Source organism: Silene latifolia, chromosome Y (genome assembly GCF_048544455.1).
Source record: "Silene latifolia isolate original U9 population chromosome Y, ASM4854445v1, whole genome shotgun sequence".
NCBI classification, from domain to species: domain Eukaryota; kingdom Viridiplantae; phylum Streptophyta; class Magnoliopsida; order Caryophyllales; family Caryophyllaceae; genus Silene; species Silene latifolia.
Window position 1 is genome coordinate 194406682 of NC_133538.1, and position 14954 is coordinate 194421635.

At 33.7% G+C, this 14954-nt stretch overlaps 2 protein-coding genes across 2 annotated transcripts; both read left to right on the forward strand.

Moving 5' to 3' along the window:
* The first annotated feature begins 3291 nt into the window (after window positions 1-3291).
* LOC141629729 (protein FAR1-RELATED SEQUENCE 8-like) lies at window positions 3292-3597 on the forward strand. The gene has a single exon (XM_074442689.1). It carries the CDS (start codon window positions 3292-3294, stop codon window positions 3595-3597), a length of 306 nt encoding a protein of 101 aa, XP_074298790.1.
* A 15-nt stretch (window positions 3598-3612) lies between these two features.
* LOC141629730 (protein FAR-RED IMPAIRED RESPONSE 1-like) lies at window positions 3613-4605 on the forward strand. The gene has a single exon (XM_074442690.1). The coding sequence runs from the start codon at window positions 3613-3615 to the stop codon at window positions 4603-4605; it is 993 nt and encodes a 330-aa protein (XP_074298791.1).
* Window positions 4606-14954: the final 10349 nt, after the last annotated feature.

Consider the following 14954-nt stretch of genomic DNA (forward strand, 5'->3'; position numbering starts at 1 on the left):
ATTGGGTTATCAGAGAACCAGCCATTCGATATTAGCAGTTTAAAAGTTCGTGATCTACACTGAAAAGAAAGAAAAACAAAACGAAATAAGCAACTCATCGAGGTGATTTAAGTCTATTTTAAAATTCATTTTAAACATGTAGACTCTCGCACTTGCATAATTGATCTCCCTCAAGAATGATACAAGTGATCCCAAGATTCAATTTGAGAAATTGATAAGCCAACTGTTTAGCTAATTCTTCCGTAAGAACTCTTGGTCGATAGATTTCCGTAAATCCTATCTATAGTCCACCATAGTCACAGGATCGCATTTAGTGACCATAGTGTTAAGATAAAATAGGTCAATCGGTTCCAACTTACCCGACGTAGAAGGGGTCATATTATGCCCACCGACGAAGAAGGGACTCATTGGAGTTTGACCTATAAAGACCGTTCTCAATTTTTGTTTATACGAGGAAGATCCCATCAACTAAATTATAATTCATATTAAGTGAACGAATAACTAGCGTCTGCGTGAATGAATTAATTTGGGTGATGGCTTAAAAATCGTGTGACATGAGAATGTCAATGAAAACTAACTCGTGACCTCTATATGTGTCAGTTTTCATGCAATTATTAGGTGGTTTGGTTTTTAGGCGGAATATGATGCATACTATCGTTACGGAAAAATAAATAAAAGAATGCAATACGTAAATAAAAATTCCTAGTGTGGCCTATCCTAGTAAAATAAAACATAAAACAACTTTGGAATCCACCATTGGACCCGAGAAGCTTGTCTTGATGTTCCATCTTGATCCAAGTAGCGGGAGTGAGCATCCGGTCTCCATCTTTGGTCTTCTCAAAAATTACAATTTAAAATTACAAATATAAACCTATTTACAATCTAATTAAAAACTGTAATTAAAAGAAATAAAATGGAGATACGAGATCTCAAAATACAACCAAGACCGTGTTCCATCATTACGGTAACACGTTCTACTAAGGCCACACTAAGTTACAACCGTTTGCAAAAATAAATAAATACGTAATAAAAGGCATTCAAGGCATTCAACAAAACGATAATTAAATGCATCAACTAAAACAAATTCATTCGTGACATAATTCTGTAATTATGTTAAAATTATCCAAACCACCTTTTAATGATTAAAATTCATGTGATAAAACTGCTTCTATCAATTTAATTTTAATCTAATACAGTCCGTTACTTTAAATACGCTTTAAAATAACTTAATGGTACGTGTGTGAACCGTTTCACAATCATAGCGAGTGTACAATATCCGTATAAAGTACATAATAAGGCCAAAAGAAAATTTAAAGCAAAAAGAATAAATTTTCAAAGTCGCAAAACAAAATCCCTCGATCCGGGACATAAGTGCTCGATCGAGGAACAAAGGGCTCGATCGATGAATCGCAAGTCGATCGAGAGGGTTGCCAAACAGAGAAAGTGCTCGATCGACTAAACTGGTGGTCGATCGAGTACCTTTATCAGCAAATCTGCTCGATCGAGTACGAGGACATCTCGATCGAGCAGAGGGGTTTTGAAAAGGGGTCGATCGAGGACAACAGGGACTCGATCGAGTAAAAACAAGACAGAAATAGCACTCGATCGAGTAGAAATACGCTCGATCGAATGCAAACATGGCTGAAAATTTCAAAACCCTCGTGAAAACAGATTGTCGAGACAAAATCAATTGCAATTTTGATCAAAAACGCATCAAAACAATTTAACAATTGACAAAACTTGACATATTGTTATAATCTCTGTATAAAACAACAATATGCATAAAACAAATTGATAAACAAGATGAAATAACCGTGTAAAACATGTCACGGTTTCAAAAAAAAATTTCAGCCGTGTATACATGGCACGGTTTTCGAGACAAAACAAACGTTTCAAAATCGTTTTCTATGAAAAATCACAATGAAAATTTACGTGGCCTCGCTCTGATACCACATGTGGGGTAATATCCGTATAAGACCCTTTAAATTTAGGACTATAACGTAAATTTAGCATGTGAAATATTGTCATAAACGAAAAACAATAAAGAAACAATGAGGATTAAGAATCAACCTCGGGTCCTTTATAGTGCGGCGTAAAGAACAGAAATCAAACGAGATTCCCTCCTAATTGTTGCACCCAAGACTTGTCCGAGAAATGCCCTTGTGCTAGAACGTGTTCTCCGATTGCCTTGCAATATTGGGAGAACTTGATGTGAGTTTTTCTCGAGATGTGAGATCTCGATTGGAGAAAACTTAATCTCCAAAACCCTAGTTTTTCTGTAAATGAAAATCGCTAGGTCAAAAGGAGAGGGAGTCTCTCCTTTTGTTTGGTTCGGCCGGACCGAGGGTATGCATGGGGAAGTGGGCTTCCACTTCCTCTTAATTTTACCTCGTGGACTGGCTCGAAAATTGCTAAATGTATATGACGCGGTTTATTATAAATCGTCATCGGTTATCGGCTATTAAAACATCAACTAATAACACGGGTTAGTTGAAGTATTAATACATGTCCGACAAAGACGATATTGTATAATTAATTCAATATACATTAATCAAACATAAAACGCTTATATTTAATTTTACGAATTAACTGGTTAATTCGCCTTAGCCCATAATATTTAATCCGTATTAAATATAATATCTCAACATCATATTTTGACTAATTACTAGTCAAATAACTCGGACTAACTGGTTAGTCAAATTTGGCATCTACATGACTGTATTTTCATACTGTCACATCTCTCAAACGTATCTTATAGGTGTGACTTTTAGGGACCAGTTGATCACCGCCATCTGTATGACAATAACGTCAAACTTATCTAGCAAGCCAACCGTTATTGATAAACGTGGATCAACTGATAATAATACCAAAAGTATGCCCTTTGATCCTTTTAGAGGTTTATAAGTCCTTGCACTAACTGTTAAGGACACCAACCCCAACAATACGAAGGTAGAACTGGGTCATAATCATGACCTTAACCCCGAGGATGTGAGATATTTGCGAGCTTATAGAAAATTTCCAAAAGAAGTAGAGAGGAGAGTTTTGATAAATGATGAGGCTGGCATAAGGCCATCTCGATCCTATTTGGCAGAGGCTGTGAAAAATCATGGTTTTCAAAACCTTTCATATTTAGAAAAAGATGTGAGAAACTTTTTGCAGAAGAAAAGACATAAGAAATTGGCCGGGCCAGATTCCATCGCTATGTATCACTACTTTATGAAGTCCATGAAGGAGTCAGACAATTTTTTTTTCATGTTAGATTTGGAACGTGACGGCCGTCTTCGCAATTTAATGTGGGTGGATGCTAGAAGTAGAGCGGCTTACAAAGATTTTTGTGATGCCGTTGGACTTGATACCACATATCTGAATAACAAGTACGATATGTCATTCGCTCCTTTTATAGGGATAAACCACCATGGTCAAACTATACTTTTAGGTTGTGCACTACTATCTAGAGAGGATACAGAGTCTTTTAGGTGGCTTCTCAGAACTTGGGTAGATTGCATGGGTGTGGCACCTAGAGCCATTATCACTGATCAGAGTATCCCTATAACGAAAGCTGTTGAGTTGGAAATGCCAAATACTAGGCATAGGTGATGCCTTTGGCATATTATGGAAAAACAACACAAAAAATTGAAGAATTACAAGGACTTTGAGAAGATTAAAGCTGCAATGGCAAATTGCGTCTATGATTCAATGAGTGTTGGTGAGTTCGAAGTAGGTTGGAAAAATTTTGTGGATGAATTTGGATTGGCTAAAAATGATTGGTTGTACACTTTATATAAAGACAGAAGACGCTGGGTTCCAGCTTTTGTGAATGATTGTTTTTGGGCCGGTATGTCTACTACTCAAAGAAATGAAGGCGTTAATGCTTTTTTCAAGCATTACGTTAATAGCAAGACATCGTTGAAACAATTTGTGCTCAATTACGATATTGCTCTCGGTTCAAAGTGTGACAAAGAGAGGCTTTTGGATCATCAGTCAAAATACACCAGTTACAAAATTGTAACCAAATTTGCCGCCGAAAGAGTTTTCCAACCGATTTATACGCACTACGCATTTCAAAGGGTGATGGAAGAGGTAAGAGGTTGCTTGTATACCACTCCTAGTATTTTTGCGGATGAGGAAGACTATAGTGAGTACAAGGTGGAGGATACTCGTGAATTTGGGGACTTAGCCATAGAGAAGAGAGTTGAGTACATGGTCAGGATAAACAAGAGGACTAATCATGTTCAGTGTAGTTGCAAGTTATTTGAAATGCGTGGTATCATGTGTAGGCATATGGTAAAAATTCTTTACGATTGTGGTGTCCAACAAATTCCAGATTTATATATTGTTAGACGATGGAGGAAGGATATTGATAGACCATACACTAGGGTGAAAGTGCTTTACTATAATCCTGTAAAAAGTGAGATTGTAGCTAGGTATGAGAAAATGCAGGAGGAGTTTGAAAAGGTTGCCATCAAAGCTATGAATACTGAGGAAGAATTTGGTATTATGATGAATGGTATTACCCTTCTTAACCAGAATCTTACAAGGAGCAAAGAAATTTCTGGTAAGGAAGCTATGTCATCCGAGCAAGTCAACGAAAATGAAGAATCATAAGATGTCATATTTGTGTTCGATAATTCAGAAGGAACTCAAACTAAAGTTGCCTTACAAGATCCAAGCTAGGTGAAATCTGTTGGAAGGCCACGAATTCGAGTCAGGGGAAGGCAGAAAAATGTACCCAAGAAAACCACTTCCAGATGGACAAACAATAACCATGATGCAGGAGAGGTAAGTCTTCACAGGCTGTCATCTTTGTTATTTGCTTACAATGTCCTTAATGCAAGTCTACTTCATTCCTTGATGTACATTAATAGCTACTGGATGTAAACATTAGTTGCTCAATATATTTGTTTATTCGCATAGGGAAGCAAATCAAAGAGGAAAAAATTTAGTTACACCGTAAATTTACGTGATGAAGTTGATCTGGAAGCGGATGCCTTGTATTTGTCTCAAATAGAGATGACCACTGATTATTATCATCAAACAGGCGACCTGTTTAATAATACGGTTCATGCTGGTGGATATACGGAGATGATGGTATATTACTGAGTCCTGAAGTATTCAATTTCTTATTGAATTCTTGTGCAACTTATCATTTTTGCCTTTTTTGTTGATATGTTTGCAGCAATATTTTGAACAGATGGGACAATCAAATAATCAGCTGACTGAAGGTGGGAGATTAAATATGAACAAGCCAGGGACGAATGAGAAACCTTCAAACGACCACTGAATGAAGTTTACATCTTAGATTACAGTTAGCTTATCTTATTATATTCTTCTTGCAGCATTTATCTGCAATTTAAGGTTTCTTGAATTGGTTAAGGTTGTTGTTTCGGTTTGATTTCTAAGTATGAGTTTGATTCGTTGTACTTCGTCGCCTGTGAGAGTATACATATTTATATTCAAATTATTTTTTTCTTTACATACACTGGTTGAAGCATTCTGCCAGAGATAGTTTTGAATGAATTCTCGAGATGAAATTAAGGTATTAAAGTATTTACAGACGCATTTGAAACGAATTAGTGATTTGGGAGGTAATTTCGCCAGAATTTCTCCCAAAATAATATCCTTCCCTAAACTCCACACTGATCACCAACCTTGTTCAAAAGTTTTATAGGTTTTACGGGAATAATTAAAGTTCAGTATATCAAAGCAACTGCCACCGATACGAGCCGAAACCGAAATCAAATTGAACCATGATATTCCAGTAAGGTGTCAATTGAACAATAACACAGGTGAACATAGGTACAAATTTAATCCCAAAATAATTAAAAGCAACAATTAAACTTGAATTAGACAAGAATTAAGAAAATACCTGATACCACACAATGGAGATTGAGGAGGAAGAACTCTAAGCTGAGGAATGGATTGATTACTGATGAGCTCAGATGCAGATGGCGTGTTAACATCAGATTCCCCATGGAAGCTAAGGTTAAAAGAATGATAGATCGTATGATTGTTGGCATCAATTGATTGAAGATCACTACCAACAGAAAAAGAGGGATAAATCTAGGTTTTGGTTGTTTTGTCGATGATTGCCTTCTCCTGGTTTTGTTGTAAGCATAAAGTTTGGATAAGGTTGGCCTTTCTTTTTTGTTGATGGTAAGAGTAGGCCTTAATAATACTTACATATTGTATTGCTTTTACATATTTGACCTTAATAATACTTACAGTATACCAAAAAAAAAAGATGATAGTGCAAGTGAAAAGGCTTCAATTCAGAAGTGACCTGTCATCAAAGAAGGATGCACAACTCACAAACCAGAGGTCTTTTTCAAGTGATTCTTTTTTTATATAAAACCTTTCATCATTAGCTTTCATTTGATATAACTTGAGCATTTTTATTTGGTCTAAGCTAAGAGATATGTGGTCTGCAAGAAGTTGCTGCTGCATTAGAGAATGATGAATTAGGTCGATATCATTTTTGTGGCTCATTTTGTTTGCTCCATATCTAGAGTTTTACCCGGTGGAAATTTATGTTCTTTATATGAATAAATTCTTGAAGAAGTCTACTTTCCCATGACTTTGAAATCACAAAGATTCATTGAGTAAATTGGTCACAATAGAGCTTCAAAAGCTGTCACAACTAATGCAATGCTGAACATTCAGTTCTGACCTGTCAGTATTAAAATGCTCATATCTCCTAAACCAGGCTACATATTGGTGTGATTCTTTTTGTAGGAGGTATTTAACTCGTTTATCTTTCATTTGAGGTATGTTGTGAACATTAGTTCAACCTGATAAAAAATATATACATCCTCAAAGTTCCTCCTGGAACATGGTTGAATGCTGATTATTTTAGGACTGACCTGTTAGTACTCAAGCTATCATATCTCGAGATTCAGGCAATGTTTTCAAGTGATTCTTCTTTGAGGTGAAAGTTAACTCATTTAGCTTTAATTTGGTACCTATGGGGAATTCTAATTCATCCTAAGGAGAGAGATATAGAATCTGCAAAATAAGTCTGATGACATGAGAATTCCTGGAAGTTCTGATGCAAGTTCAATTTGTTCAAATTTTATTATTAAGGAAATTCATAAGCATTATGCTAAGCATCTAACAAATACAGAAAAATAAAAATGAATCGAGTCCTTAAATCCATCCTAATTCTTTAACAATCATCTAAATTTTAACCTAAAACAATGTCAAAAATTTATTCTCCGGTAAGATCAATGAACTCGATTCCGTCATCATTGGTCAGGTCAATGACCTCGATTCCGTCATCATTGGTCAGGTCGATAATCTCGACCTCTTTCACTTTATTCTTCCTAGGCTTCTAGATCATAAGATCAATAATATCTGGTTCACCTTTTGTAAGATCAATGCACTCGACTTCCTTAACCATTCTTTTCATCTTCTTCTTATTGTCTTCATTTCCTGACAAGGGTGCGTATACACGTTGTCGAAATGTCGTCGATAATTTCCTTGCATCTCTAGCAACTTCATTGTGCAGCCTTTTGGATCCTATTACACAAAACAAAAAATAATCATGGAGTATTATAATTATGCATATATAAATATAAACTTGAACAATCGATCGCCATGCTTATACCTCCGTATATATTGCCGCGTTGTTTCTTGTTGGGAAAAGTGATGGTGCCTTGTTTCTTGTTGGGAAACTTAGTGGCCTTCCTAGTAGAAGTAGTCATGGTAGATGTCAGTAATGACGGATTGAACTTTGAATATTATGAATGCAAAAACCATTGTATATATAGAAGTAGATAGTTGCTACATGCTACATGTATCTAGGTTACATGATTTTGGCGCCAAATACTTTTTGTTACCGCAAAAAACGTGAAGAGTGATAGAGTCTCACTCAAAAACATAACATTCAACAGATAAGATTCAACTGATAAGATTCAACAGATAATTAACTTTGGCACCAAAATAAAGGTCGAGTCGAATAGGTCGGGTCGAGTTTCGAGCCTAAAATAAAGGGTCCTTTCGGCTTCAAGTTCTTTCGGGTCACAGGTCAAGATTTACTGGTCTTTGACCCTAAAAAACATGTCGGTAATAATAATAATAATAATAATAATAATAATAATAATAATAATAATAATAATAATAATAATAATAATAAAATGTAAATTATAATTCAGTTTAACATAGTTCAATTCAGTTTAACGTTGTTATTATTTAATTGGATTAGGTTTAGGTTGAAGGGATTCGTGACCCGTCCTAAGCCCTCAAACTCGCTTCTCTGTAACCGAGAAATTTAACGTTAGCCCGCTCATGTTCGGCCCAACGCACTTGTCCACCTTTACTATTTACTTGTTATACGAGCACAAACTCGACACAACCCTATTAGTTTGCCTTGTCTATGTGTAGGCATGTAGCTCATCAATTTAGCTAAACTCAATTTAGGCCCTGTTCTTTCTGGCTTTTTAGAACTGAACTGAATTGAATGGAGCTGAGCTGAATTGAACTGAGCTGAACTGAACTAAATGGAGCTGAATCGAACTAAATCGAATGAATAGAGCCGAGTGGATGAATCGAATCGAATAGAGTGAGTGAATCGAATCGACTAAAGTGAATTGAGATGAATGAACTGAAATAATAATAATAATAATAATAATAATAATAATAATAATAATAATAATAATAATAATAATAATAATAATAATAATAATAATAATAATAATAATAATAATAATAATAATAATAATAATAATAATAATAATAAATAAATTATTAATAACATTATTATTAACAATATTATTAAATATAATAATATTAATAATAAAGAATAATAATATTAAAAAAATAGTATTATTGATAACAAAATTAATAATAACTATTAAATTTAAGATGAGTAATGCTGAAATGAGCTGAACTTAATGGAGCTGAACGGAATCGAATCGAACTTAATGGAGTGAAAATTTGAATCGAATCGAATGAATGGAGTGAGCCGAATCGAATCGAGCTAAATTGAATGAATAAGAGCCGAATTTGAATCGAAATGGTGAAAATAAGCCAGAAAGAACATGGCCTTAGTCTAATTCAATTAAATTTAGTTAGTTAAGAACAACTTAGTTCAACACACTTCAAAAGTGAAAGTTGAACTTAACTTAGCTCAATTCAATTTAGTATGTTTTTGTTTAGCTCAATTTAGTATAGCTCAACTTTACTTATTTTAGCTTAGTTCACTAAAATTTATAAATTATCGTTATATATTTTAAACAACGATACACTAGAATATATTTGAACATATAATTTTGTCATCAATATAAAGTATAAAATAAAAAATTGTCAAAATGAAAGTTTAGCATATGATATTTGCTTCTTTAGGCCCTGTTCTTTTGAACTTAATTTCAGTTCATATAAGTTCTATTCAGTTCAGTTCAGCTCTGTTAAGTTCAGTTCAGCTCCATTCAATTCAGTTCAGTTTCAACATTTATAATACTATTCTTATTTTATATTCTTACTGTTATCATATTATTATATTAATCTATTTAATATTTTTTATTATTATATTAATTTATATTTATTATATTACTATTGTTTTTATTATTTTTTTCTAATTATTTTTTTTATATTTAATATATTTATTTATTATTATATTATTATGATTAATGGCAATATAGGTAGTATAAATTATTAATATTTATTATTATTATTATTATTATTATTAATATATTAATTTTGATTAATATTATTAATAACATATTTATTTTTATTTTTATTATATTACATATATTTATATTATTTATATTAATTTTTAAAATTATTTATAATATTTATATTATATTATACTTATCGTATTTCTTTTTTAAGTTATTATACTTAATATATTGTATTATTTAATATTATATTATTAGTAATAATGTTCTCGTTTGTATTACTAATATATTATTGTTACCAATCATTGGTTGGCGCAGTGGTAGCATGGGAAATTTGCGCTTGGTAGGGAGGTTCGGACGGATCGATACCCCACAACTGCGATTGGGAGGGGTTTAAATACCGTAATCCTTGGACACGCCCCGAAATCCGGATTAATCGGCCCAATGTGGTTCGGATTACCGGATGGTTTAGACAAAAAAAAAACTAATATATTATTGTTATTATTACTGTATTTATTATATTGCTATTATATATATATATATATATTATTAGATTATTATTATATTATATCAATATATTAATAATAATGAATAATATTGTTATAATATTTAGTATTACTATTGGTATTAAATTTATTATTATTATTATTATTATTATTATTATTATTATTATTATTATTATTATTATTATAATCTTTTTTTTTTATTTCAATTCAGTTTAGTTCAGTTGAGTTCATATCAAATCATATCAGTTCACCTACTTCATTTTTGAGTGTCTTGATGAATTGTTTGACTTTCTATTTTGGGAATGTTTTTAATGAACTATTTCAAGATACATGGACATTTCGTCCACTTGTTATCTAATAATTGTCCCCTTACAAAGGCATACAAATGATCGAGACGGAGGGAGTAATATGTAAACAAATGACCGCACAAAGAGTGTATAAGATAAAGTATGCTTTAAATCTTTTGTTTTTTGTCTCCTATAAAACAATAAGTCACTCTAATATGAATATCGGTTTCAATTACTTAAATACGTAAACCCATATTAATATCCAAAATTTAACAAAAATATTTTTTTAAAAGAACAAAATAATAAGTTAACAAGTCTCGAACCTCCAGTACTCCCTCTTGACTAGTCAAGTAGTCACTACCTAACATAAGTCAATACCACAATGACATGTGTTTTATGTGCTCTTAATTGAATCATCTATTGCTAAGTTTAAGTTAAGTCATGGTCTTGCCAAAGACAAGGAAAGATCACTAATTATGCACGTGATAATGAACATGTATTCCCAGTAGCGGACCTATGATTTATATACCACAGGGGTACATTTGTTTTTAATAATTATTTTTCAGTTAAAAACTTTTATTTTAGAATTGTTTACGTAAAATAACATTAAAGAGTAAAACAAATAGAAAAAAAAAATTAAATAAACGAACTTATTGACATATAATATTTCTAAAAAGTGGAATACTAGTCTAAGATATAACCTTTTTTTAAAACTTTCTAACAATTAACATTAGTTGTTCAATGGTTTAGAGTTTTCTATATTGCTAAGAGGTCTAAAGATCAAATCTTCTTTCAAACATTTTTTTACTCTAAATAAGTAAATAAATGGAGCTTGTCTGAAAAAGCAAATAAATCTTGATAAAAATCAAAAATTGCTGCAAATTGGATTCGAACCGCCAACCATTCAATCACAAGGAGAGACAACTACGAACTGAACAAGAAGACAATACTGCTTATGGAAGATTATATTAGATATTTATTTCTATATTGATTACAGGGGCACGTTCCCCGCCCCCACCTAGGTCCGCAACGTGAGTATTCCATGTACGCAAATAACGCTTAATCGGTTATGAATATTATTATTTTTTTTGGAAGGGATTTTTTTTTAATTTATTATTATTATCTTAAATTAACTAACTAATGTTAGTTTCCTAAACTACCCTTTACCACCAATAAGTTTAAAATTTGAATGTTGATGGAGGGAACACAAAATACATGAGTAAGTTACAATAATACCCCGGGTGTCGCTCACTTTGAGTAACACCCGGTGTCGCCAAATCATTTTCATATATATATATATATATATATATATATATATATAGAATTAAGATCACATGAGTCCACCCTATCTTTTTGAGTCCGTGAGTCCATGATATTGTTCCGGGTGTAATTCCAGAGCTGTATTGTTTTACCACGTAAGCTTGGTGAATGGATGTCCTTCCTTGCTTTGACTCTTCCTTTCGGTGTAATACTCCGTATTTTATTTTACTATTTAAGTCGGGTAATTGTTTAGACGATAATTACGTTAAGTTATTTTACTTGACTCGCGTTGTATCGTAAGATCGAGTTGTTTCGTAAGTTAATTGAGACGGGTTTACATGGAATTCGAGATGTGTGCTAACCCATTTACCCTCGACCCATTGGAGTTTACCCAATAACATGTTTAACCCAACACCCAACATCATGTTTTTACCTAATTCTTAACCTAATTTTTACCCTAACACTACACAACCCTCATCTCACCCGCCTCCCTCTCTTCGACGCACACCAACACACACACACACACACGATCCTTGCATTTGATTGAAGATTGCTCATCGATTCCAACCTAATTCGATTCCCTGTTTGTAAGTCGATTTCATTCCATTGTTTATACTATTTTAAAATCGTTTTTTTCGAAACGTTTGAAAAGAGAGTCCTGTTTATTTGATGTCTAGTTTATGCATATAAAATATCATAGTCAAATTCTTTGTGGTTTGTCCTAGGTGATTTATTTATGAACATGTCGCTGAAAAGTCCGCGAATCTGATTTGGTTGTGGAAAATGATTTGAAACCTTAATTTTTATGTCGATTCAGTTATGAGGCTTCTTCATACATAATCTTTGTATAGTCTAGATGATAATAGGATTTGGAATTTCTGAAAAATAATGTTTTAAACTCGTTTTATGAATCAATACTTTTTATGCGACGGTTTCTGTCAGTTTTTGGAAATCAGTCTGGAAACCCTTGATAAGTATGGAATTTGGGAAAAACACGTTAGATATAATTTGTAGCTAAGACTCATGGGGTTCCAATTCAATTGGCCTTGTATCAATTTGATTTTTCTGGAATTAGTTATGTATTTTATTCCGAGTCTGTCATGTGTTGGAAAATCAGGAAAAATCGTGTTTGTTCTTTAAGTGGATATTCCTACTAAGTTATGATGAGTCTAGGTTATGTGCATGATTATTTGATTGAGTAGGTGGTAATTATATATAATTATGTTATGTAGGTGATGGATATGTGAAGGTTCATAATTGATTGCTTGTGTGAGCTTGGATTTTTGGCACTTGGAGGTAGGGAAATACACTTGACTTCTTATCGTGTTATTGAATTGTGTTGACTTGTTTGTGTTTCATATGACCAAGTTGTGAACGTGACTTGATTCGTGGTTGTTGATTACGCTATAATATGGTCGACTGAATGGTTCGTGTTGAGTGTGTTATCACAACATTTGGTACCTGACATGATTTCATTCATTGGTATACATATTGTATTGCATTGTTTATCACGAGCATTCATATGCATTGGAGATGGAGGATGTTGTGGTGACGTGGTGTGGTGATGGTGATGTTGTGATAAGGCCCAGGCGGGTTCTGCAGGACTTGCCCTGGTGTCCTCAACTGTAGTGGGCGGATCGACTACGGTCGATATATATAGTCTAAGGGGATCGGTATGGTGGGCGTTCGGGTTATGAGTTATGAGATGTGAGTTGAGATGGAGATGGAGGTGACGGAGGAGCATGCATCATACATATCATATTTTGTTGTTTCATTGTTTTCCCTACTCAACCTCGTGGTTGACTCTGTGTATTCGTGAACACCTGTGACGACCCAATTATTGGCGAGCAGACTTGACAGGTTTAAGAGATAGGACGGGAGTTTGGATGGGCGTGAGGCTTTGGATCGGAAGACTTAGTAGCTAGATCACTATTTAGAAGACTTTCACTTTTATTCATGTTAATTCTTGTAATTTGATGTAAAAGAAGTTTTGTTATAATTAAGTTAAAGTATTCATATAATTTGCTTTGGAGTTTAATTTGTTATTCACTACCTCGGGAAACCGAGTTGGTAACAGTCCGGTTTATTAGGGAATGTCTTGCCTAAGGCTCCTTCATAAACCGGGGTGTTACAAAGTGGTATCAGAGCGAACGATCCTCAGGCCTAAACCAATGAACCTAATGAACGTAGGATGTGTCTAAATAAAATGAACCCCTGGGAATAAACTGCTAGGAGCTCACAGTGCGGTTAAGAAGGCGCCCTTAATGCGTGCTCTTTTGCCCTCTCAGTTTTGAACCAGGTAACCCGAGAGAAATTGAGTGAATGGGGTAGTTAGAAGGAAAACCTTGGATATAATCGAGTGGATGTACACCTTGAGACCCATATATTCTAACCATGCTGCAGGACAACGTTACGGTAAGTATTTTGTATGAATGATGGCGTGATCATGTGATGTTGTGGAGATGAGAATTAAAAATTTCGTGTTCAGGTTGATAATTGTTGGATTGTGGTAATCGTGAGCGTGAAAATAATTGCGAATTGATGATATTTATCTGGATGGATGTCGAATGACGTGTTGATAGTGTTATTATGTCTCGTGATATGCGGTTATGTGATCCCGAAGCCATGCTAGTATAGTATTGTGATAGTAATGAGAAACACTATTGAATTGCATGTTTCTAGTCATAGCAATCGTGATTTAGATGTAAGGAGTATATCGAGATGCTTAGGGATGCTACGGGATAGATGTTTACGTAAGTACAAAGTGTGAGATTTAAGTTAGGATGGGTTAGTATCGATAGTGTGGTTGTAAGAGCTTGGAACATAGTAAATGAATGACCTAGTGCTGAAACACGTTTTGTTTGATTTTACTCTCTAATTGATCTTACTGCCATTTGTTTTTTGTTTGTCGCCTATGGATGAAAATTTTCTGAGGGATAGTCTCGTGAGTTAGTGTTCATTTGGCGTTGTTTTCATGCTTATAGGATATACGGATTAGGAGTAATAAATATTTTAGTGGGCTGTGGTCAGGAAGTTCCTGTGCAGTGATGTTTTGACCAACGATTTTGTAAAAATCCTCATTTAAATTGTATTAATAATTTTTGTATAATTCCAACTCCATCGATCAGAAGATTCGCATATGTTTTCAAATTGATAAGCCACGAAAATTCTTGATATCTCTATATTAAATGGTAAGTTTTACAAACTGACCCAAGTTTCGGACCAATTGCTGTCACATACTTGTTTGGACCAACTGAGTTGTAAAATCCTTTAAAAATTGAATTCTTGAG